Source organism: Trichoderma evansii (genome assembly GCF_050947405.1).
Source record: "Trichoderma evansii strain SZMC 28006 chromosome Unknown GGI43scaffold_9, whole genome shotgun sequence".
Taxonomy (NCBI): domain Eukaryota; kingdom Fungi; phylum Ascomycota; class Sordariomycetes; order Hypocreales; family Hypocreaceae; genus Trichoderma; species Trichoderma evansii.
In genome coordinates, this window is record NW_028145197.1 from 303,290 (window position 1) to 324,088 (window position 20,799).

General features: G+C 48.6%; 7 protein-coding genes across 7 annotated transcripts; 4 read left to right on the forward strand and 3 right to left on the reverse strand.

Annotated features, from left to right (window-relative positions):
• Nucleotides 1–405: 405 nt before the first annotated feature.
• On the reverse strand, nucleotides 406–2,827 carry GGI43DRAFT_404077 (Six-hairpin glycosidase-like protein; the record flags this gene model as incomplete). The annotated part of the gene is made up of 11 exons (XM_083205877.1): nucleotides 406–753; nucleotides 830–1,181; nucleotides 1,241–1,453; nucleotides 1,523–1,610; nucleotides 1,663–1,696; nucleotides 1,760–1,788; nucleotides 1,846–1,892; nucleotides 1,949–2,085; nucleotides 2,153–2,160; nucleotides 2,225–2,362; nucleotides 2,429–2,827. 11 exons carry the CDS (start codon nucleotides 2,825–2,827, stop codon nucleotides 468–470), a joined length of 1,731 nt encoding a protein of 576 aa, XP_083060807.1. The 3' UTR covers nucleotides 406–467.
• A 739-nt stretch (nucleotides 2,828–3,566) lies between these two features.
• Nucleotides 3,567–4,745, forward strand: GGI43DRAFT_369055 (uncharacterized protein). Its single transcript, XM_083202516.1, has 3 exons — nucleotides 3,567–3,698; nucleotides 3,770–3,819; nucleotides 3,913–4,745. Exon 3 carries the CDS (start codon nucleotides 3,930–3,932, stop codon nucleotides 4,662–4,664), a length of 735 nt encoding a protein of 244 aa, XP_083060808.1. The 5' UTR covers nucleotides 3,567–3,698; nucleotides 3,770–3,819; nucleotides 3,913–3,929; the 3' UTR covers nucleotides 4,665–4,745.
• A 119-nt stretch (nucleotides 4,746–4,864) lies between these two features.
• On the reverse strand, nucleotides 4,865–6,007 carry GGI43DRAFT_369084 (uncharacterized protein). Its single transcript, XM_083202517.1, has 3 exons — nucleotides 5,456–6,007; nucleotides 5,157–5,392; nucleotides 4,865–5,103 (listed from the first exon to the last, which is right to left on the reverse strand). The coding sequence occupies exons 2-3, from the start codon at nucleotides 5,383–5,385 to the stop codon at nucleotides 5,066–5,068; spliced, it is 267 nt and encodes an 88-aa protein (XP_083060809.1). The 5' UTR covers nucleotides 5,386–5,392; nucleotides 5,456–6,007; the 3' UTR covers nucleotides 4,865–5,065.
• A 5,239-nt stretch (nucleotides 6,008–11,246) lies between these two features.
• On the forward strand, nucleotides 11,247–13,240 carry GGI43DRAFT_369229 (glycosyltransferase family 31 protein). Its single transcript, XM_083202518.1, has one exon. It carries the CDS (start codon nucleotides 11,448–11,450, stop codon nucleotides 13,083–13,085), a length of 1,638 nt encoding a protein of 545 aa, XP_083060810.1. The 5' UTR covers nucleotides 11,247–11,447; the 3' UTR covers nucleotides 13,086–13,240.
• Nucleotides 13,241–14,072: 832 nt separating this feature from the next.
• GGI43DRAFT_404099 (BRO1-like domain-containing protein) lies at nucleotides 14,073–17,531 on the forward strand. The gene is made up of 5 exons (XM_083205878.1): nucleotides 14,073–14,173; nucleotides 14,238–14,484; nucleotides 14,593–15,301; nucleotides 15,351–16,596; nucleotides 16,658–17,531. The coding sequence occupies exons 1-5, from the start codon at nucleotides 14,166–14,168 to the stop codon at nucleotides 17,115–17,117; spliced, it is 2,670 nt and encodes an 889-aa protein (XP_083060811.1). The 5' UTR covers nucleotides 14,073–14,165; the 3' UTR covers nucleotides 17,118–17,531.
• A 293-nt stretch (nucleotides 17,532–17,824) lies between these two features.
• Nucleotides 17,825–18,943, forward strand: GGI43DRAFT_369250 (uncharacterized protein). The gene is made up of 2 exons (XM_083202520.1): nucleotides 17,825–18,648; nucleotides 18,691–18,943. The coding sequence occupies exons 1-2, from the start codon at nucleotides 18,012–18,014 to the stop codon at nucleotides 18,777–18,779; spliced, it is 726 nt and encodes a 241-aa protein (XP_083060812.1). The 5' UTR covers nucleotides 17,825–18,011; the 3' UTR covers nucleotides 18,780–18,943.
• Nucleotide 18,944: 1 nt separating this feature from the next.
• Nucleotides 18,945–20,672, reverse strand: GGI43DRAFT_369247 (alpha/beta fold hydrolase). The gene is made up of 3 exons (XM_083202519.1): nucleotides 20,166–20,672; nucleotides 20,058–20,107; nucleotides 18,945–19,965 (listed from the first exon to the last, which is right to left on the reverse strand). The coding sequence occupies exons 1-3, from the start codon at nucleotides 20,487–20,489 to the stop codon at nucleotides 19,353–19,355; spliced, it is 987 nt and encodes a 328-aa protein (XP_083060813.1). The 5' UTR covers nucleotides 20,490–20,672; the 3' UTR covers nucleotides 18,945–19,352.
• Nucleotides 20,673–20,799: the final 127 nt, after the last annotated feature.

Genomic DNA, 20,799 nt, shown 5'->3' on the forward strand with positions numbered 1-20,799 from the left:
GTAGTCGGACATATCCGTTATCTGTGGCCTGATATTATTAGCTTTCTTTACTATCCTCAACTTGTAGCAAAGAATATCCAAGATATTTACTGCCTGTAGTCACCGCTTCTTCTGGTCACTAAATCTATAAAGACTCAAGTTTCCGTAGGCATTCTTACCAAGCGCGGCACCTACTACGACTATACAAGCACCAGTTTCAGACCTGGTGTTTTCCATATCCTCTTTCTTTCTGCTGTTTTCAGCTTTTATCAAGATTAGACAAACGCATTGCATCTTTCGATTGGCAGATGATGAAATAAAGCGGTTTGTTAAACTTGACTTACCGCCATATAACCTACCATCAGTCAAATGTCAAATAAACTTCCCAAGGTCGAAGAAAATTATCAAGGAAAAGAATATTGCATGTTCATTACATTGATCATAAGCATCATTAGTATTCTAAACAGCTTCGCCCATCACACGGCCAATCACTGCCCAATCTTGTACGGCTTCCCAGACTTCAAAACCAGATTTGGCTTTCGCTCCGCCAAGTCCAAGATCATCTCCGCAAAGTAGCTATTTGCCCACGCAAACCACGGACGGGTATACACGCTCGTGTTGTAAATATTGACACTCTCGTGGATCAATCCCAACCCGCTAGTGTTCTCCAAGATTGTGGCGAGTCGCTGCTTAATCTCGTTGTCGTCGTCGGTGCCGAATATGCCAGAGATTTGGCTCATGGGCCAAGGATAAGTCGCATTGACGTGAGGTCCACTATTTTTTGTTGTGATTAGCATAGATCTACGGTTTGCAATACTGTTTCGTAAAAGGCGCTTCAACTTGAACTTACCCGATACCATTCCATGATTTCCCTACCGCATAATACGGATTGGCCCTCGAAAACATGGCTGCTTTCGTCTTTTGGTATGTCGGATCGCTCCTGTCCAAAAATCCCAAGTAAGGTAGCGAGACAAGACTTGGGACATTGGCATCATCCATGATGTATTGAGCACCGATTCCATTTGTTTCGTACGCAAAGATACCATTGGTAGTACGCGTATGCGCCCAAACAGCCTGTTTAATAGTGTTGGAGTATTGACGCAGCTGTGTAGCAAGGCTTTTCTGGACACCAATTGTGCCAAGCATATTAGCAATATTGGTCAGCTCAACAGACATCATGGCATTGTCAGAAGTGATAAAGTCTATGCTGAGGTTAGCGATAGCTGCAACTTCGTGTTCGATTTGGCGACATTAAACTCACTGAATACGCAGAGATCGTCCGATGGCCGGTGGCTTGAAGCAACCAAGCCATTTGCCTGCTTCGGTTCTCCATTGCCACTGTTGGGCACCATGGGAGAAAGTGCCCCAGCGGTACCAGTCCAGTTATAGTAGCTGACCCATTCAAAGTCGCTTGACCAGCTGCTCTGTGACTGTTCATAAAGGACTCTGACGATCTGGCTCATCGCAGCATTCCCTTAAAGATACTCTTGTTAGCTCCTCAACTCATGGGAAAGAATAAGATGGACCTGATGGTCATTCGTACAATTGTCATTGATGAAGGACGAATCCTTCGTATTGGCATAATATGAGCGCGTGATTTTGAGAAATCCAGCGAGAGAATCAAGCTCGTACTAATAAAATGTGAGAAATAGCTCTTTAGTAAGCGCTTCATCTTTATCATACCTTGCATTCAAACACCGTCTGGTTGTTAACAGGCCTAACATGATGGGCGATGGTGTTAGTTTCTTGGCCATCTGGCTTCTACTGCGAAAATACGTACGGGTTTACAACAACATTTGTTGCCCAATCCTGAATAAGCTGTCAATATGATGTTTGTCCACAATCACGGCTTGGGTTATAGCTCACATTGACGGATGGAGCCAATCCACTCTCAGGTGGTGGCTGGAACGAACCTATAATCTCTTTGTCAGTCTCCTGCTTAATCGCAAGCTCGCATAACTGGACGCACCGCAGTAGGGATACTGTGAGATGTATCGCGCCTCTGTATTAATCACGGCTTTGACAAGGGCCTGAAGATTCTTGTCATACGGCAAGAGCTTATACAGATGAGCAAACTGATTGCCGGTATCGCGCAGCCATTGCGCACTTGTAAGTAGTTGATTAGCTCAATCTGTCTATACCGTCACGCTCCAGAGCTCAGGTATGTACGTACGTGATATCCTACCAAAAAGTTAGACAAAGCCGTTAACCTATAAGCGGAAGATGAATTGAGCGCGCAACTTACACCAGTGATGATAAATGCCAGGTTTAGCGAAGGATCAAAGTACTTGACCGTAGTATCCAGAGTTGATGGAAAGGTATTTTCGAAAAGTCGAGCAACGTCTGGATCTTTGAGTTGAGATTTCAAATCACTAATGACTTTCTATAAAAATTCATATTATCAGCACACCAATAAAAAAAAATTACACGTCTCATCTCATCAACTCACCTCAACGGCTGGGCTCGTAAACGTCCTGCAGTCCTCGCTCGGCCGCATGTACGGCAGCTTCAACGGTCCCGATGAATATGGGCCATGCGGCTGCTCCGAATAAGTATTGTAATCAGGACACGACGATGCTGTGCGGCGCTGAGGCTGGAAGTTCTTCCAGCCAGCAGATGCGCCAGCTGGGAATGCTGCCAGAATGCCGAGCGCGGCGCCGAGCACGCTCTGAGGAGACATATGGAGAGGCATGGTGATTCTCAAATGAGGCAATCTAAACGCGAATCTCCCTCGCGACCTGTCAATGGTCACGTACCAAATATCTTGAACGATTGACAAGTTTCGCGTCTGTCTGGGAGGAAGCACCGGCAAGGAGGCTGCAGTTGTGAGGCAGGTCTCACTGATCATCGTCCCATCTCGCCTTCACTCCGGGCCAGCCTTTTTATTTATCGTCATCTTGCCTTGCTCAAAGTTACACCCAGATTCACTTAAGTGGGGGAAAACAAGACATGCATGACGATCTTACCCTTGGGAACTCATCCTTGGGTAAAAAGCGTGCGGGGGAAGCGGGGAGCGAGACAGAAGGGAAGCATCGCCAACAAGCTGGGATTGGAGCGTCTACGGGCGACTTCCGAATGAGAAGAAGGATCACAGATGTTATGCCGAAATCATGCTGTTATGTGGAGAGTCGTGAGGTTTTGGTGTGTTGAATGAGGCAGCTGGAGAGAGGCACGGTAGTAGTGCTAGTGGTAGTGGCAGCGGTTGTTGTTGGTTGTCGTCGTTGTGATGCTTGGCTGCAGATGAAGCTAGTCCTGTGCAGTGTCTTGCGGAGAGACACAATTGTTTTGTTGTTTGTTATTCTCCCGACTCTGTCTAAGACTCGCAATGAGCATAATGAGCAGCACGGGGACTGGCATTTGTTGAGAGGACTTGAACGCGAATACTGACGTGTAGTAAGTGATTTGTACTCGCTACATGGCGACGACCAAGGCTTCGCCAGCTTGCCAATTGAACCATCCAAGCCGAGAAATACCCCATATCGCCTCAATGCCTCCTCTTTTTCCACATCCGACGGCCGCCGATATCTAGGCTGCAACGCAAACTACTGCTCCGACTCGGCTCATTTGGGACCTGATGTCACGTCTTGGCGGCAAATGCCGACGACTCGGCTGATGCAAGGTTCTATAAGGACATGGGTTCACACGCCGCCAAACCCCGACAAGCTTCCCATTTACTTGCTAGCACCAGCATTGCCGGTGCTCTTCTCCGAATTTTATGTGTAAAACAATCCTCACCTCGCCTTGTGGGTTTCTGTGCTCTTGGCGCGTGGGAACTGAATGCATGTGTTAGACCGGTATGGCATCTTTAGCTGCAGCTTTATGTAATCCTGCATCAATCATGTGAGACCTCCATCGTCAACGCCAACGCCAACACTGACGAGCCAACCAACAAATTGAACCAAACCAGCCTGATGTATTAACCAATAAGACAAGCCAAAGTAGTAGCCATCATGCCACCATCTCAGCCAAACACTGCGCTCATCCCGCACATCCATATGCTCTGCATAAACGACGAACACAGCGCCGCCCTGGACATAGCTCTCAAACAGCATGGCCTCTCCTCCGTCGCAATAACCTACCACAACTGCGCGCTCTCATTCGTAGAGGCGCAGTTTGACCTCGTCGTCTCCCCCGCAAACTCCTACGGCAGGCTGGACGGCGGCTTCGACGACGCAATCTCTCGCTCATTCTCGCCTCGCGACGACTACATCGCCCTCACCAGAGCCGTCCAGGCAAAGCTGTACGACGAATGGCGCGGCTTTGCTCCTCCCGGAACCTGCACGCTGCTGCGCATCCCCGACGAGTTCCATCAGCGCTCAAGAAATGCATGGGGAACAAAGTATCTGGCCCTATGTCCGCTAATGCGCGTTCCGCAAGAGGTCGAATGGGACCGCGAGGTTGTCTATGAGTGCACGTGGAGCTTGTTATGCGCAATAGACAAGCATAACCGAAATGTGCGCAAGGCCGTACGGGATGAGCAGCAGGATGAGATTCACAGCTTGCTCATGGTTCCTATGGCCACGGGCGTTGGGGCCGTGAGTCCTGAGAAATGGGCGGGCCAGACTGTCCTTGCGCTGAAGCACTACATTGACGCGGTGGAACATGAGTCGAAGTGGAGTGCGCTCGAGCCGGTTGATATCGTCGAATATGCGGGCGATGTCGAACAGACGTGGAAGTTTTGGTGAGATGCGTAAAGTACACGTGGTGCTCTCTGCTGCTTGTCCATCGTCAGCAAGGCGATGAAGATTTTGCTTTAGCGGAGTGAAATCGCTTATTGACGTATGAGAGGGAGAGGAAAAGGAATATCAAGGGCTGTAGGTCATTCAGTTGACTCGGCTGCGGATGGCCACTTTGCCACTGCACCACATATCAAAAGAGATGATCCGCTCACGAGAATCTGTGATACCAGGACCGGAAGTATATCAGCGACTAGCAAATACTTCAGCTCCAACATATTACATGCATCATATGCCAGTGTACTTTTCCGAAATGATCCATATATGCGCAAATAAAGTTCTCATTCAACAAATCTACAGCGAAGGGAATATGCACTATTAAAATAAGTATCCGCAGGTCGAAAACTGCCTCAGCCGCGACAACAAGCTCCAAAACACATATCGGAATCTGATTCACTGTTAGAGTCAACACCATGCCAATTTTGTCATATGTGGACTCACTCTTCCCGTGACGCTCCGTTGACGAAGCCACTTCTTTAGCGATCCACTTCCAGTATTTTGATATCGTGCCAGACGTTTTTCCAGATGCCGAAAGAATGCTGTCTAACCCTACAATCCCATCACTTCTAGCGGCAGGGTAGTCGTCTCGGCCGTGGTAGGGCGGAGGGAGCAACATAATCTGGTCTTCAGCGCCATAGCTTGGAGGCAAATACTCGGTGGTATTGCCCATGGTGATGCTAGTCAATGTTGTTGTAGGTAGTTTGACTGGAAGAAATCTACTATCAAAATAAAAAACCTACCAGAAAAAGATCAGAGCTTTATTATAGCCTGGAATTGTCCTGGCTAGGTTGTTACAGAAAAGGCGATGATGAAGGCCAAGTGGATCTATTCATGCACTTCTTTAATGCGAGACCATGGCTACTAGGTAGCAACAAGCGATATGCATATCTCTGGCCTCTCTTCTGAAACAAAGGGGTGTCTGCTCCTTTATATAATTTGAAGCTTCAATGGCTACAAAGCTGACCAAATCAGCTATTTCCCTTTTCGTCATCTGACAAGAATGTATCTTTATCATGGTGCTGCTCAATAAATTCTTCATAAATTTCTTAGGAGACTGCCTCATCCGAATATTGAATCGGTGTATAGAGAACCTATCGGCGACTAAATCTATTGCCGAGCATTATAAACTTACGATATAATAAACTGCACTCTGCCGTCTTGGCTTACATTTAGTCTAATAATTCCAGACTCTAGTCAAATACTAACTAAGCTTAAAAAAACATGCATCACGAGGCGCACGCTACCTCTATAAATCTGCATCTTAATTGTCGAGAATGAGGGGAAGGGTGCTCATGCCAAGCCCGCGGCTTATGAATAGGATAGAATAAGGAAAAGCGCATGCAGCAAAACCACGCCGCTTGGCTGCGCAAACGCAAGCGCCAGCGTCAGTTTTTTATCTTTTGTTAAGCTAAAAATGTTTGGTTTCCATGTACTGCAGATGGATGCATGCATGGCCATAGGTTCCGATTCGGTGATGCAGTCATCTAGGCTTTGTAGAAAGCCACTCTCTGCAATTCGGACGTGAAGAACCAGAGGGCACTTGACTGATCAAATGCACATGTATAGATATAATCGGGAGTATCAAGCTCATCTTGGACTGCGTCTAAGCTGACGTCCGGTGGCCAAATGTAAACCGCGGTGTCTGCATGTTTGTATCTGTCATGAAGACACTTGATCCGGCCGAATTTGTGTTAAATTCCAGCCACGGCCACGCATATATGAAGACCCTGATCCAGTAAATGAGAGCTGATCGCATTGTCGCCTCTGGTCTATACACATGTAGGCTTCTGCAGCATATCAAGTCAGACGGCTAAAAGTTGGCCGGCATCGAATCTTTACATCCAGCTCCCTCTATCGCGGCTCTGCGCCAAGTTCACATACGAATTCCGTATTCTCAATTGGGAAAACACATTTGATAATTTTCCATTTTGAGCAAAGCGATTGTAGGTTGGTCATATGGCGACTTTGAGCGTCTTTCGATCCGGCCTGGCATGAGGCTCGGAAATGGCTGTGAAGATCAAAGGGTTCGCCATGATAAGCACTCGTACAAGATACCCAGAAAAACTCCATGCCTACAGGCACGAGTATCATTACTGATATGCTGTCATTTGCCCTGCTTCGCAAAAACACCCATTTTTGGATAGTGATATAGTAGAAGAAGTCGCGCGATAATGGAGAAGAAGTTTAGATGCGAGTGGAGCTGCGGCTGGATCATCACTTGTTGAGCGCTTTAAACAAAAGACGCATGCTTTGCGGTTGCCTCATCGCACTCCAGGCGAGGCGAATACAACCCGGTATTATTAGTTTGAAGCGATTCGAGATCCAGATTAGACATCTCAAACATCCAAAAGTGTCGCCACTCGCTAGTTAATGTAGCTATAAATAGCATTATTATGCGTTTAAAAATGTTTCTCCGAGCGTCGGGATATTTAGATAGCCTCCAGGTTTCAACATGTTTTGCCACTGGATGCTACACACTACTATGGACTTACTGTGTAGTATGGAGTAGTGGATCGCTGAAACATGACGGCGATGTGGAAACGGCAGCCGACTACCATTTATGTGCAGCGTCACACGATTCGTTGGGCGATGAGACGCGTCTGGTCTTCAGGGTGCCGGCCCACACATCGCCAATGTTGCATTTTATGATAAACGGAAGCGCCACGAATAGCATGCGCGACGTTGCCTATTGTTAATATGTACTACCTACTACTATGAGGTAGTATGGTATGATGGGTAGTAGCATTAGCCGCCGTTTATGATAGCGGGCGTCGCGCAGCTTAGTGTCGAACATGCTTTTCGCTCCCGTTATCTTTTGGGGCGAGATTTGCAATGCTGTCAGCAGCCTGGGTTTGTCGCAGGGAGGTTGTGATCTGATGAAGAATGACTGCAGTTTGAGAAGCGCTCCTCATGGCGCCAAAAGGCGAAGATGGTCGGCTCGACGGCCTCGGATGAACTAGGTTGGCAAGAGATTGCTTCTTTGGCCTTCCGCAGCCAGCCTAGTCAGGGACGTTATTACAGTACGGTACAGCTGTGGACTGCAAATCCGCTTCCTTGGCTAGCCCTCCCTGTGCCCTCTACTTTACGGAACACGGTAGCACGACAAGGATCTCCGAAAGCCGTTTAACTGAGGCAGCCGAGCCAGGCGGTAGATTGATTCTTGGCAGCCACTTAGAAACGCAGATCGCGACGCCTAAGCTGGGCTTGGCTGATGCTTAACCTGCTGGCCCCTGTCCGTGGATACCAGCAGCAACAGTGTATTTCTACTGTAGTCGTAGCGCAGTCGGCCTCTCCTTTTGACGAACAAAGAAGGCGATAACATTCGACACCCTAATCAGCATTCGGGCAGGCTGTTACTGCTAGTAAAGGCATAGTAGGCAGCAGCAGTAGTATTCCAGATGGGGAGAAATCAAAAGTGCTGCCCCATGTCCGCAGTCTCTCCCCTGTCGTCAACTTTTAGCTTCAGCTGCCCTGTCAGGGCCATCGTCCATCGTCCATTGTCAAAGGTCTAGCCCCAATCTCAATGCTCGACCAAGCTCACGACCAAAAGGACGGCTCTACTAACCTTCAGTCGCGTTATTCACTGCCCTTAACAAAATGCCTCCCCTGAGTCAATGCTCCAGGGCAGATTGCGCGGCTCTCTCGCCGATCGTTAAACCGTACAAGGCAAATGAGAGACGCCAATGACGTTGAAAGACTGGAAAAGTCTATTCTGTTGTTCTTCAGTGGATCGTGGCTTGGATCCGCAGCCCCGCCAGACAGGGTAGGGCCAAAACTTGGCTTTTTTTTCGCGCGCTCCGTTTCTGGTTCTGCATCGCGCCGCCTCGAGCGTTACAGGATGGCGGCGATCGGAGCAATGCCTAATAACAACAGACACACTGTATGGAGATGAGCGAGGACACTGGAGCAGGATTATAATAGCTCAGGGGGCCAGTTGGTGAGCAGCTGCAATGAGCGGGCAAATGTGCGGGCTTGCGAGCTTGCGGGCTCTGTTTTTGTTTCAGCAAGAAGTTGTGCATAGGTATACGGTAGTGCAAATTCCAGTCAAGCTTGCCTTGGCGGGCGCTCAGGCAAGACGAACGAACGAAGTTTCCACGCGCCATGCAAAGGCAGTTCTGCCGCCAGCATTTCTCGCGCCAGCCATCTCAGCCATCTCAGCCTCGACATCACGTCAAAATGATTGATAGGCAGGAGAAAAGATGCTTCATGCAGCTGTAATCTTGGCCCCTGCATCTGGCTACTCGCCTATCAAAGCAGCCCTTCTGCAGTCCAGCGGTCAACGCGACGAACTGTGTCGACAAGTATAGAGACTTGGACCTGTGTCAGTACCACGCGCTGCAAATCTCTAGATACTCGTACAGATACATACTCGCACAGTATCCATCCTGTCCAAGGAGCTCAGGAGTTGTTCGATGCGAGCGCTCTGACGAAATGAGACCCCGTCCAGCCGTCCCGCTCTTGGCATGGATTTACGGGCATTGCCCGTGGGGACCCAGCGATCAACGGCCGCCCAGGGGATGTTAGCTGGCGCACGGTAAAAAGAAGTATCCACAAGCGTAATAGCATAATTGCACTCGAGAGTAATCGAGAAAAGGAAAGAAAGGAAGACGCAGCAAAATGCATAAGAATAGTGGCGATGGCAGCAGTAAGAAAGCATGATAACATCATGGCAAGAATATTTAGCTGCGTGCAGATGGGAAGAAAGGGGCCAGCTGGCAGAGCAGAGGAACAACCGTTGCCCCTTATTCCGGGCACTGTACTCCGGGCGCGTAGTATCGCTGATGGATATGGCAGGTGAGCATTTTGGTGGCCATTCAAGCTTGCAGACGGACTTTATCTCAGCTGTGCAGTGGCCATTATCTCTAATCATTGATTTGTTTGATTTGTATGTTTCTAATAGCTGGAGTAATATCTAACGGGCCTATTTTAGTGGTAAGCAAATAGTCGCTTTGACTGCGGCCCTAGGAAGCACCGAGTTAGTACCTTGGGTATAGAACCAGGCTGGACGAGGACGCTTGACGGAAAAGATCAAACACTGGTTCCAGCATCACATAGCTATGCTTTCCATTTCAGGCGTTTTTAAGGTTTGTTCTGGCCGGTTGGATATTAGGTGCTATACCTAAGCATACTACTTATACTAGAAGTAGTAGCTACCTTAGCTGCTAGCACAAGGAAGGGGTTTGTGAGGCCGAAGAGAATTTCGGGCCGTGCTCATCGTCGTCGTATAAGCGGGCTAGTTATGCTTTGCCAGGGTCAAGCCACACAAGCGAGGCTGGCTATTGGAATTCTAGAAGCCAGGATGTGGGAGCTAAAGTGAACATGCGATAAGGCAAGTGCATGTGTACGGGCTGGGGAATATACCAAAGTACCCAAAATTGTTTGTCTACAAATCCAATATTATAATAGCTTCATATATACCTACCTAGGTATATACCTCTATGGTACATAGGAGTACCCGCAAGATACCCAAGACTACTGGGTACCTACTAAGGTGTCGAACTCAGCGCTACCCGTCTGATATGGAGATTCTCTCGCTTTAGCTGCACCGTATCCCATTAGCATTTCTCTGTAAGCCGCAGTAAATCCAGATAATAGGTATTCGCTTTCTCGCTTCTCGTTTCTCGCATTCGTTGCTCACTTCCACTGTATCTCATTAGCATCACTCTGTGCCTAGATAATGGGTATTCCATCGCTATAGCTGGCTTACTGTTGCCGTATCTTATTAGTATTCCTCAATGGTGCAGCAAAATCTGGGTGTGTGCTCCGTAAATATCTCTGTGCAATCAACGTGTGCGGCACCTCCACATAGAAAAGCGTTAGTACAGTGCCCAAAAACAATTTCAAACGGAGTACTCCCGCCGTAGCGTCGCTTTCGTACAGGTACCCATAGCCTGGCATGTCACTCCGTCTATGCGCCAATTTCTCCTACAAGCTACAGGGCCGTCCAAGTCCCTCTACCTCGGCCGCCTTGTACCTCAGCTGGCCCTCCGCCCATGTCGGGTTCCCAAACAAGGCCCCCCCACCAAAATCTTCCATCTTGGCCATCCACACCCACATCAATGACAGGCCAAAATCCCTGCCACAGTTCGGTCCTCAGCAGACCCTCTTTTTATACCATACTGGCAATTCCTTTGACTCGTTTTGTTACTCTGGCCTGGCCACTGTCTCCTGCCTTATGGCTTGAGCTCCCAGGCCAGTTGTTACACCAGGCCTTTTTCTTTCTTCTCCTCTTTTTCTCTTCCCTTCTACTCATTTCTCTATTCTCCATCTTCTCCTCTTCTTTCATCCTCGCCTTCTCTCCATCCCTCCTTTGCGGTCGAATCTGCTAGATCGACCTATGTAGGATTTGGTTTGCAGCGGCTGTTTGCGTGTTTGCTTGCATTTCCTCCTGTTTCTCAACTCGAATCAAGCTCCCTCGGACCGGCTCGATTGTGTCACTCTTTTGCCCTTCGCATCTTTTTCCAGCCGCGAAGCCTCGTTTGTATCGCTGGCTCGCCTACGACTTACCACCTACCCATTTACTACCGACCATTACACTCGCTTCGTATCACTCGCAGATCAACTCTAAACTCTCAAGACGAGTGCCGCAGCTGAGTCATATCTGAGACGAAGCTTTTGCGTCAGAAGCAACGCTTTGTTTGCTGGCCTTTACACTAAACACGGGCCTCCTAATCCACATCTCACATAAGAAGAGAACACCAGACAAACTTTGACCATCTTGATCTTTCTAGCATGGGCGCCAAACTGCTCCCAGGCCCCCATCGAATCATCACCATGAAGAGTCCAATCGTCCGGTCGATACTGGGCGCCTTGTGCGTTTTCTTTATTCTCATGGCCACCGTGCGCAACGATAGCCTTCACGTCAGCTCCAGGATCCTCGAGCAAGCCGGCGTAAAAGCAGGTTCGCAAGCCAAGAGCCAGCAGCCACTCGACAACAAGACCACTGAGCAGTCCGGTGCTCCCAAGGTCAACATCAAGATGGATTGTAACGCTGACCTAGACCACCTCACGCAAATCAAAGAGCGCTACCAGCTTGAAGACAGATTCCAGTACATGAAGCGCTACGTTCGATTCACCCGCAAGGATGGTCTGGAGCGCAAGCGAATGACCAAGCTTTCACAGAAACTGCTGCCCGATAGCTTTAGGACCATTGAGCTAGGAAAACGGTTAGGAGGAGGCGATGTCTGTGCCGCCCCCTTGGAAGTCGATGTCCCTGCCTCTGGCTATCCTCGCAGCGTCGACGCCTCCGAGTTTATGTTTGGTGTCTCGACCACCTACAAACGTTTCTTGGACCCAAACACAACACCGATTAACGAGTGGATCTTTTGGCTCACCGACAACCATGGCAATTCAAACGGCGGCAAGCTACTTCTCATGCTTCTCGACGCAACCGACGACCAGCTTCAAGAAGTGGCCAACATGCTGGGTGATGTCGGCATTGATGTCGACGTTTATCACTCCAACTCGTCCGTCGAGATGGCCGTCCGCTATTTGACTCTCGTGCCGACGCTCTATACCCACCCTGATGCAGCAAACAAAAAGTGGTTGGTGACTTGCGATGATGACACCTACTTCCCCAGCATGCACGGCCTCATTGAAAAGATGGCTACTTTCGACCATACCAGGGACATGTATGTCGGTACCTTGTCCGAAGACGTGGGCGCCATTGAGCGTCACGGCTCACAAGCCTTTGGAGGGGCCGGCGTTTTCCTGTCTCGATCTATGGCTGAGAAAATCACAAACCTTTTCGGTAGCTGCACCACGCAAGCAAAAATTCTCGAGTCCAACTCTGGCTGGGGTCCCCAGGGAGACATTATCCTACGCAAGTGCATCTACGAGAATACTGAGGTCCGTTTGACCACCTTATGGGATCTCTGGCAACTCGATTTCTACGGACACCCCAGCGGCTTCTACGAATGGGGAATCAAGCCACTTTCGCTGCACCACTACCGCGGTGGAGGTTGGCACACTGCCAAGCCTGGCATGTACACCAAGGTTGCCCATGCTTGCGGCGAAGATTGCTCCTTGATGCGCTTCCAAACAACCGACGATTTTATCATCTCGGGCTACTCCATTTCCCACTACCCAAAGGGCATCACCTTTGACACCAACCAAATGGAAGCTACTCTGTACGCGGCGCCAGAAAACAAGGGCTGGAACCTTGACTTCATGTTTGGGCCGCGTCGACAGTCACTCCTGAAGACGGGCCGCAAGATCTCCTGGGAGCTTCAAGAGTCCGAAGTCCAATCGGATGGCTCCGTCCTGCAAACATACACGCGCAAGAGGGGTGACGAAAGATGGGTCCACGCCGACAAACAGCCCATGAGCAATATTGATGGTGTCATCGAGCTTGTTTGGATCCCATCATAAGAAGGAAATCCTGACTCAGTGCAATATTGTACACCCCACGATCGGCACTACCTCAAACTATCCACATGTCTGGGGGAGAGAATGGTGATGTGGAACAGACTGGAGGAGGTGTCTTTTTATTCCCCTCCGAGTGCCACCATTTACACTCTGGTTAGCTGTGCTACCTACTGGTAACAGTGTGACTGTACAGCTACTTTCTTTTTTCGACAGAGCCACCATGGCACTATTACACATTGAGGACAGGCGATGAAGGGAAATGGCCGTTATAAAGCCAAGCGGTGAAATGTGAAACCCTCTCAAACGCAATCATTTAAAAGCTCGCCTTTCTACGTCTTCTTTTTCTTTCTTCTTTTCTTTCCCCAAGGGCTGGCGTTCCGGAAATGGGCTGGAAATCATCACCTACTTGTATCTCGTGTAATAGAATCGGGAACCAGGGCCTAGTCGTGGAACACAAAGCAAACACAGGCTTTATTTGGTAAATGCTCGAAGGTTTCTCTGTCTGAGTGGCTATCTCGGAAGAAGCTACGTTTCTCTTTGATCCAACTTTGTTTGCTACAACTTCTTGTTTTGTACTTTTTTCCTTTTTTTTTTTTTTTCCTTCATGTCGGAGCATGGGTTTGGGATGTATGTCATGTAGATTTTGTTGGCTTTGGTGATGTCGGCCTAGTGCAGCGCCGCATCGCTTTGACTTTATATGATGCAAGATGGGTTTGAGGAGGCTATTGAGTGACCGGAACGAGGCAGACCGGCAAGATTATAGACCCAAATACTCCTAATAAATGGAGAAACATAGACAATGATATACTACGCATTCAAAAATTTCAGGCTTTTCTCGTGACGATATTATGCTTCATTAATACTTTCAGTGTCCAAGTGTAGGGTATTATTCTAGCATTGCTGAGTCATCCGCGCCTCTCGATGGATATCCGGCAAATGCCCCGCCAACCAGCGAAGCAAGGCAAAAAGATCAGACCAAGGCCCCCATTATGTCATGATAGCTTCTGGCGCTTCCTTTCTACAACATTCGTTATTCGCAGTCCCCGAAAAGTCTGTCCTCTCGACAGCGGCCCGGCGCCCACCATGTCTACGTATGAAATCCTCATTTTCTGTTCTCTGCTTAGAGCGTTGTACTGACAGCTTTTTGCAACGCAGGCCATCCAACAATATCCTCAGCATACCGTTCCGCCGGTCTCTGCAACTCTCTCTCTCGACGACGATTCGACAGTATATAAACACCAAATATGACCAGCACCCGGACATGTTCCAGCATGATCTGGAGATGATTGACGTGCTGCGACGAGACGCCACCAACGTGCGAGAGCCGCATCTGAGCGGCATCAAGAAGCTCCAGGTGTATGCGGGACAGCTCGTGTGGATCGGCGGCAAGTTTCCAATCGATGTGCGTAAAATCACCATACGAACTTTGTGAAGCATGGCATGGAAAGATGTAAAAACGAGGGGAAGATGCTATACTGCGTTATGGAGACTGACCATTTGGATTGATTAGATTGGTGCCGAATTTACCTGGTATCCGGCTCTTGGCTACCACACCGAGCGACCGATGGCGCGCAATAACCTCAAATACGAGCTCATGAACATTCTCTACAACCTTGCCGCACTCTATTCCCAGCTTGCCCTCAACACACCTCGAGGTGACACCGAAGGTCTGAAGTCAGCGGCAAACTACTTTTCTCTGGCCGCTGGCGTTCTGTCGCATGTTCAGAAATCCGTACTTCCCGAGCTGCGTATGTCGAATCCGCCCGACGACATGGACAACAATACGCTCGAATCTCTCGTACAGCTCTTTCTGGCGCAAAGCCAAGAGTGCTTCTGGCAGAAGGCTGTCATGGACGGTTACAAGGACGCCTCAATTGCGAAGCTGGCAGCAAGAGTCTCTGATTTGTATAACCTGGCCGCGGATGCCGCGGTTAGTAGCGAAGCCATTAGCAGTGCGTGGATACATCACATGAACGCAAAGCATCATCATTTTGCCGCAGCTGCGCAATATCGCGCCGCGTGCGATTGCCTAGAGAAGAGGAAATACGGAGAAGAGATTGCTCGGCTAAAGGACGCCGTCATTTGCGCGAATGACGGCATCAAGGAAGGCCGAGTTGCGTCTCTAAACAAGACAGTCCTGGAAGACCTGCAAGCGTTGAAACGCAAACTCGAAGAAGATTTGAAGAGAGCTGAAAAGGACAATGATTTGATCTTCCTTAGTATGTTATTGCTCATTTGCCTTGGATAACGCCGCTAACATATATAAAGACCCCGTGCCTCCGAAAGCCGAATTGAAGATCTTGGAGAGAGCAAATATGGCTACTGCGAGAACGCCTCTCCAGGTAGCCAATCCTCTTGACTACTTAAGCGACCATGGCGAGCTTGGGCCAGCACTTTTCTCGAAGCTGGTCCCGTTTTCGGTTCACGTTGCTATATCCATCTATGAGGAACGCAGAGACCGAATGGTGAACCAAAACATTATACAGGAGCTGGAGACTTTAACAGAGAAAATCCATACACTTCTTAGTACCATTGGCTTACCAGGGTCCTTAATGGCATTGGAAAAGCCTCTTGGTCTTCCACCGAGCCTAATTCAGCACGCAGAGGAAATTCGACAGTCTGACGCGATTAACAAGATTCAGAGAAGCTTGATTGATATTGATAAGCTGCGATCCAACGACTGGGCGATATACGAGGAGGGAAAAGCAGCATTGGCAGCAGAAAAAGAGGAGGATGACCAATTACGCAAGAAATACGGAACCAGCAGATGGCTGAGGCCCGAAAGCCAAGCCGATCCCACTGGCTCAAAGTTCTGGACTGCAATTACTGAAATTGGAGGCTATTTTCAAAACAGCGCAACTAGCGACGACGCCGTGCGTGAGAAATTCGTCACAAATAAAGAGCTGCTGGAGATTTTGTCTGGCTCAAACCAATCTCTAATGAATTACGTACCCACAAGTACGCCTATTGAAACTTCAAGCGACCTGAAAGCTTCAGTTGGGCGGGTACGAAGCGTTTATAATGATATCCTTCGAATGGAAAGCAAGAGAAGAAGAAAGGTTGAGACGTTACGGGAGGCGGTCCGGCGCGATGATATCAAACCTGATATTCTTAAGGAAGCAGCTCGTCTTGAACGCACATATACTACGACGCCCCTGCAGACGGTTCATTTTGAAGAATTTTTCGAAAAGCGACTGGACAAGCTCTACGAGCCTGAGATTGAAGCTATTGAAAAGGAAGCGCAAGACCAGGAGAATCTTTTGCTTTTGCTTCAGCGCTCCAACAGAGAATTCGAATCGCAGAAGCGTCTTGTTGACGGCAAAGGCCATCGCGAGCGTGAGCAAGTGCTGCAAGAGTTGAACGGCGCATATTTCAAGTACAAGGAAATTGGCAACAACTTGGAAGTGGGAAGAAAATTCTACAACGATCTCAATAGGATCGTTGCCAATGGGTTTCGGGATCCTGTCAAAGCGTGGGTATCCGAGCGACGGATAGAGGCAAGGAGCCTGGAAGAGTGAGTGACATTGGAAAGTGTGATATGATTGATTGATTGCAGGCTAATGAAGATGTTACAGAGAACTCAATATGCCGACGTTGTCGAATCTCAACATTCAAAATAACCAGCAGCCTATTCACAATCCTTCACCAGGATACATATCGCCGCCTCTCGCCCACAACCATCAATTTGCCCCGCAGCAGCAACAACCACGATTCCAACAGTCGTATCAGCAGGCATACCAGCAACAGCAGCCACCGCCGCATCAACAATATCAACAACCGCTACAGCCGCAGCAACAGACCACATTTCCTAGACCGGCAGTCCAGAGTCCCGCCGAAGCATCGATTCAATCCTGGGCTGGAGGAGCAATGCAACAACCACAGATGCAGCCACAACCCGGGCAGGCGCAATCGAGTCCAATGCCTGGAACGTGGAACCCTTCCATGGGAATTAAATTTGGAGGCCCGCCGCCAGCGGGAGGACCTCAAGGTCAAGAGGGAACCTGGAGCGCCAATTCGGGGATTCGATTTGGTTGAGACGGATACATACTCGGAATGGCGCAATTATGCCGGGGATGATAAAACTCAATCTATATATATCATATCTGTATGTACATACTTGGAGGCATTGATATGTTGTTTGAGTTTCTAGGTCATTTGGATGCATATAAGCGGAGTGTTGGAATGATTGAAATGCGATGATGATGCATCATGTCTATTATATCACTGTATGAATCACATAGATACGTATGATGAGACTTCTGTAGAAGTAAGACTGCAACGTTTGACCTGGATTAGATAGTCTAGATGTAAGCACAAAAGAAGACGGTTGAAGTTGTCGACTGACACACGTACGAGACATAGCCTGTCTATATGAGACGATTAAGTGAAGGAGGCAATCGTTATTCTAACGGTGTATTGTAAATGGCTGGTACAGTATATTGAGTCACGTCTCACCCCCAGATATATCCAGGGAGATGCTCAAATTCATCTTCAGCACACCCTGGAGGCATGACTAAGAATGTCTTACTACATGTAGTATTTCGATTGCAGCATTAGAAATTCATGAATGCCAGCCCCTTGTATGCGAGACTCCTCGTTATGACTTGGTATGGCGCTTGTCTCAATATCGAAAAGAAGCTCAATGTTTTACATTCCTCCTGGTTTCGTCAACAGACATGTGCATTCTTGCGTCGAATACGTGATTGCTGAGCCAACGAGAATATGGCAAGGAAAAGAGCATAGCCAAGAACGCCCTCCCTTTTACAAAAAAAAGGGTCGACAATGCTGGAAGTTGCGATTATGGCGGATGTGGATATAAATATAAAGATATTCCAGGCTGCTTGCGACACTCGCACAGATATTATGAACAACCCAAACAAGATTAATACATTTCACTCATTATAAAAGACAGAAAACAAGAACGCCAAAATGAGATTCACAGCCGCCGTCGTCTCTCTCCTCGCGGGCAGCGCAATTGCTGCCCCCACAGACAGGAGCGCCAACCAGGCCACCGACATGTCCGCAGACGCCTCTTCGATCGCCAACATGCGTCTGGCCGACATCTTCAGCGAACGCCAGATGGCCGTGCTCAAGGTCCTCTCCGAGCACCAGCAGGAGCTGGGAATGAGCGAGGAGGAGAAGCAGGTGATGGACGCCTTCATGGCCGCGCTCCACGACAACGCCCCTCTGAATGTCAAGAGACAAGCTCCAGTTGCTGTTACGGCTCCCACTCCTACTGCCACCAATGCCACTGCTCCGGGAAGCCTCGGCAGTCCAGTTGATGCTGGAACTGCTGCGTCTGGCATTGCTAGCACTGCTGCTGGTACCGCTGCTGGTGCTCTCGGCTCGGCAACAGATCTCCTCAATATCCTGAAGAGTATCCCAGGCTTGGGACCTCTGCTTGGACCGCTTCTGGGAACTGCGACTAGCACCCTTGGAGGAGCAACCTCTGGCCTGGGATCTGCGACTTCTGGACTTACTGGCCTCACTGGTGGACTCACTGGCGGCCTAGGAGGCCTGACTGGTGGTCTTGGAGGTTTGACGGGTGGCTTGGGTGGCCTGACTGGTGGATTGGGGGGCTTGACGGGTGGCTTGGGAGGCCTGACAGGGGGTCTGGGTGGGCTAGGAGGTCTCGGTGGACTCTTGGGTCTTAAGGGCGGTCTTCTGGGCGGCATTCTCATTCCAGGCATTTTGTAAATCGTCGTCTTTTGCGCTTGACGGATAGCAAGAGACATTTGCTTTGGAGTGTGTGGGAAAGGGAAAAAAAGGGAATGGGATTATGAAATGGAGGGATTTTAATGAGAATAATTTGAATCAATATATGATGTCACGTATCTTGCGTCCGTTGGGTTTTGTTTCTGGATGTGCCTTGCTGGGGATATGAATGAGAACGGATCTATATATTCTAACAAGACCAAATAGCCTAACGACACTCTCCAACGGTCCGGATTCTCTCGAGTATAACGATTTAACCATGGCATAGCGCCAAACGTGCCCCTTTCACTTCTTCACCTTTTGTCACTTCGAACTTCAACTTAAACCAGAGCGCTGGCATAAAACTTCATTTATAAAGAGCATTTCACATGACAAGAATACTATAAATCCATCGCAGCTCTAAATAATGTCTAACAAGGTAATAATGGATGCGCTGCGGCGTCGCGTAGGATGGCGAGCTCACGCTTCCTAATACTTTCTCCTTATACCGTCTATGGATATAAAACCGTTCACAGTCCACAACAAAAGGCATACACTTCCAGTCCACGCCCAAGTTTATAGTTTGTATAAATCCCCCAGCCAGTCGGCAAGCATCGCCACCATTTCTTTCGTACAGCTATGCCCCGTGTTTTCTTGTACAAATAGCCTGGTTTTGCTTTCCTCCGAGGCCATGCCTCCATTCAGTGTGGCTTTTCTCCTTTCTAACCAGGACGATGTATACCGCGAAGGAACTAATTTGTCGTACTCTCCGTTGCACATGAATAGCGGCACGTCGGTGGGAAATTCTTTAAATATCCTCTTATCGTCCTCGCGGATCAGTTCAGCCAGTGCTCGTGGCCATCGTCGGCGTTGTTGCTCGTCCATCACTTTTTCCAGTTGGTCGTAATCGACTGTTTCTAATTCTTCCCCCTTTACGCCAAAAACTGTAGCATCAATACCGAGTCGCTCCAGGAGAAGAGACGTCAAATTTGGACAGCCGACAACCATTCCGAAAGCCTCGATCTTGTCACGCGCGGCCAATGCCATACGCCAGGCTGTGTGGCCTCCTAGTGATACACCAAGCATGATGTTGTGAAAGCGAGTAAATTGGGGGAGATAAGCCGGTAAAAAGTCGAGAACAAGTTTGAAGTCTTGGGTCGCTCCGGATATCATGGATATCAAATCCACACTACATGCATAAACAAAGTGTATCTTAGCAACCTGCAACAAAACAGAAGGGGAATTTTAAACGCAAAATTATTGGTGAATTTTATGACTTACGCATGATTTTCATTACCGCCTGACCAAGTCAAGTTTGCTTCTCGGCTGACCTAGTTAATTCACCATGTTAGACGCCGTCTCGATGATAGAACAGTAGACGATCCATACTTCCCGGTCTCCATGATTTCTCATATTCATGGTGACAGCAATCATTTCAACTTTTTTCTTCCTTCCATCATTTCTATACCTATTCAGTATCTCATGCGCAATTCCCTCTGTCACCAAATACGTTCTTGTTCGGTTGTGAGCTAGATATAGCACAGCGACTTCCACGCCAGATTTTTGCTTCAGTTCATCTAATCCATAGATGTATATAGTCACGCCACCTATTGCTAGAGAAGTTTTGCTAGAACGTGGAGTCGTGCTTGGAAGAGAGAATCGTGGTTCTAAGCCATCTGGTGTGGTGGTTGGGGAGGGCAGTGAATCTGACATGATCGCTCGACTTTGGGTGGTGTGTTGAATGCACGAACAGACAAACAGCTAGACTGCCAAGGTTTTACTGAGAAATATAGGAAAAAAGGCAATAAAATGTGGCTTACGAATAGCTCACTAAGATTTAATTTGTTTTTTTCTATAGCTATGGGAGAGCCGAATATGTCCAAGTCGATGCTATTGAAGGATATGCTTACCCGGCAATTATATGCCGGATTCTGCCATGTTAACCGATATGCAAGGGGGTTCGGTAGATTCGGTTAATTCGGTCAACTCCAGAAAATGTGCCGATTCTGTACTATTGGCACTA

Excerpts from the sequence above, each read along its gene's own strand:
- GGI43DRAFT_369055 (XM_083202516.1), top strand. The coding sequence starts at position 3,930 with ATGCCACCATCTCAGCCAAACACTGCGCTCATCCCGCACATCCATATG.
- GGI43DRAFT_369084 (XM_083202517.1), bottom strand. The coding sequence starts at position 5,385 with ATGGGCAATACCACCGAGTATTTGCCTCCAAGCTATGGCGCTGAAGAC. Across the intron at positions 5,104-5,156 it reads AACGGAGCGTCACGGGAAGA|ATTCCGATATGTGTTTTGGA; the intron begins GTGAGTCCACAT and ends ACAGTGAATCAG.
- GGI43DRAFT_369229 (XM_083202518.1), top strand. The coding sequence starts at position 11,448 with ATGGGCGCCAAACTGCTCCCAGGCCCCCATCGAATCATCACCATGAAG.
- GGI43DRAFT_404099 (XM_083205878.1), top strand. Across the intron at positions 15,302-15,350 it reads CAATGATTTGATCTTCCTTA|ACCCCGTGCCTCCGAAAGCC; the intron begins GTATGTTATTGC and ends ACATATATAAAG. Across the intron at positions 16,597-16,657 it reads GAGGCAAGGAGCCTGGAAGA|AGAACTCAATATGCCGACGT; the intron begins GTGAGTGACATT and ends AAGATGTTACAG.
- GGI43DRAFT_369250 (XM_083202520.1), top strand. The coding sequence starts at position 18,012 with ATGAGATTCACAGCCGCCGTCGTCTCTCTCCTCGCGGGCAGCGCAATT. Across the intron at positions 18,649-18,690 it reads TGGCTTGGGTGGCCTGACTG|GGGGTCTGGGTGGGCTAGGA; the intron begins GTGGATTGGGGG and ends GAGGCCTGACAG.
- GGI43DRAFT_369247 (XM_083202519.1), bottom strand. The coding sequence starts at position 20,489 with ATGTCAGATTCACTGCCCTCCCCAACCACCACACCAGATGGCTTAGAA. Across the intron at positions 20,108-20,165 it reads GAAATCATGGAGACCGGGAA|GTCAGCCGAGAAGCAAACTT; the intron begins GTATGGATCGTC and ends TGAATTAACTAG. Across the intron at positions 19,966-20,057 it reads GGCGGTAATGAAAATCATGC|TGTGGATTTGATATCCATGA; the intron begins GTAAGTCATAAA and ends TTATGCATGTAG.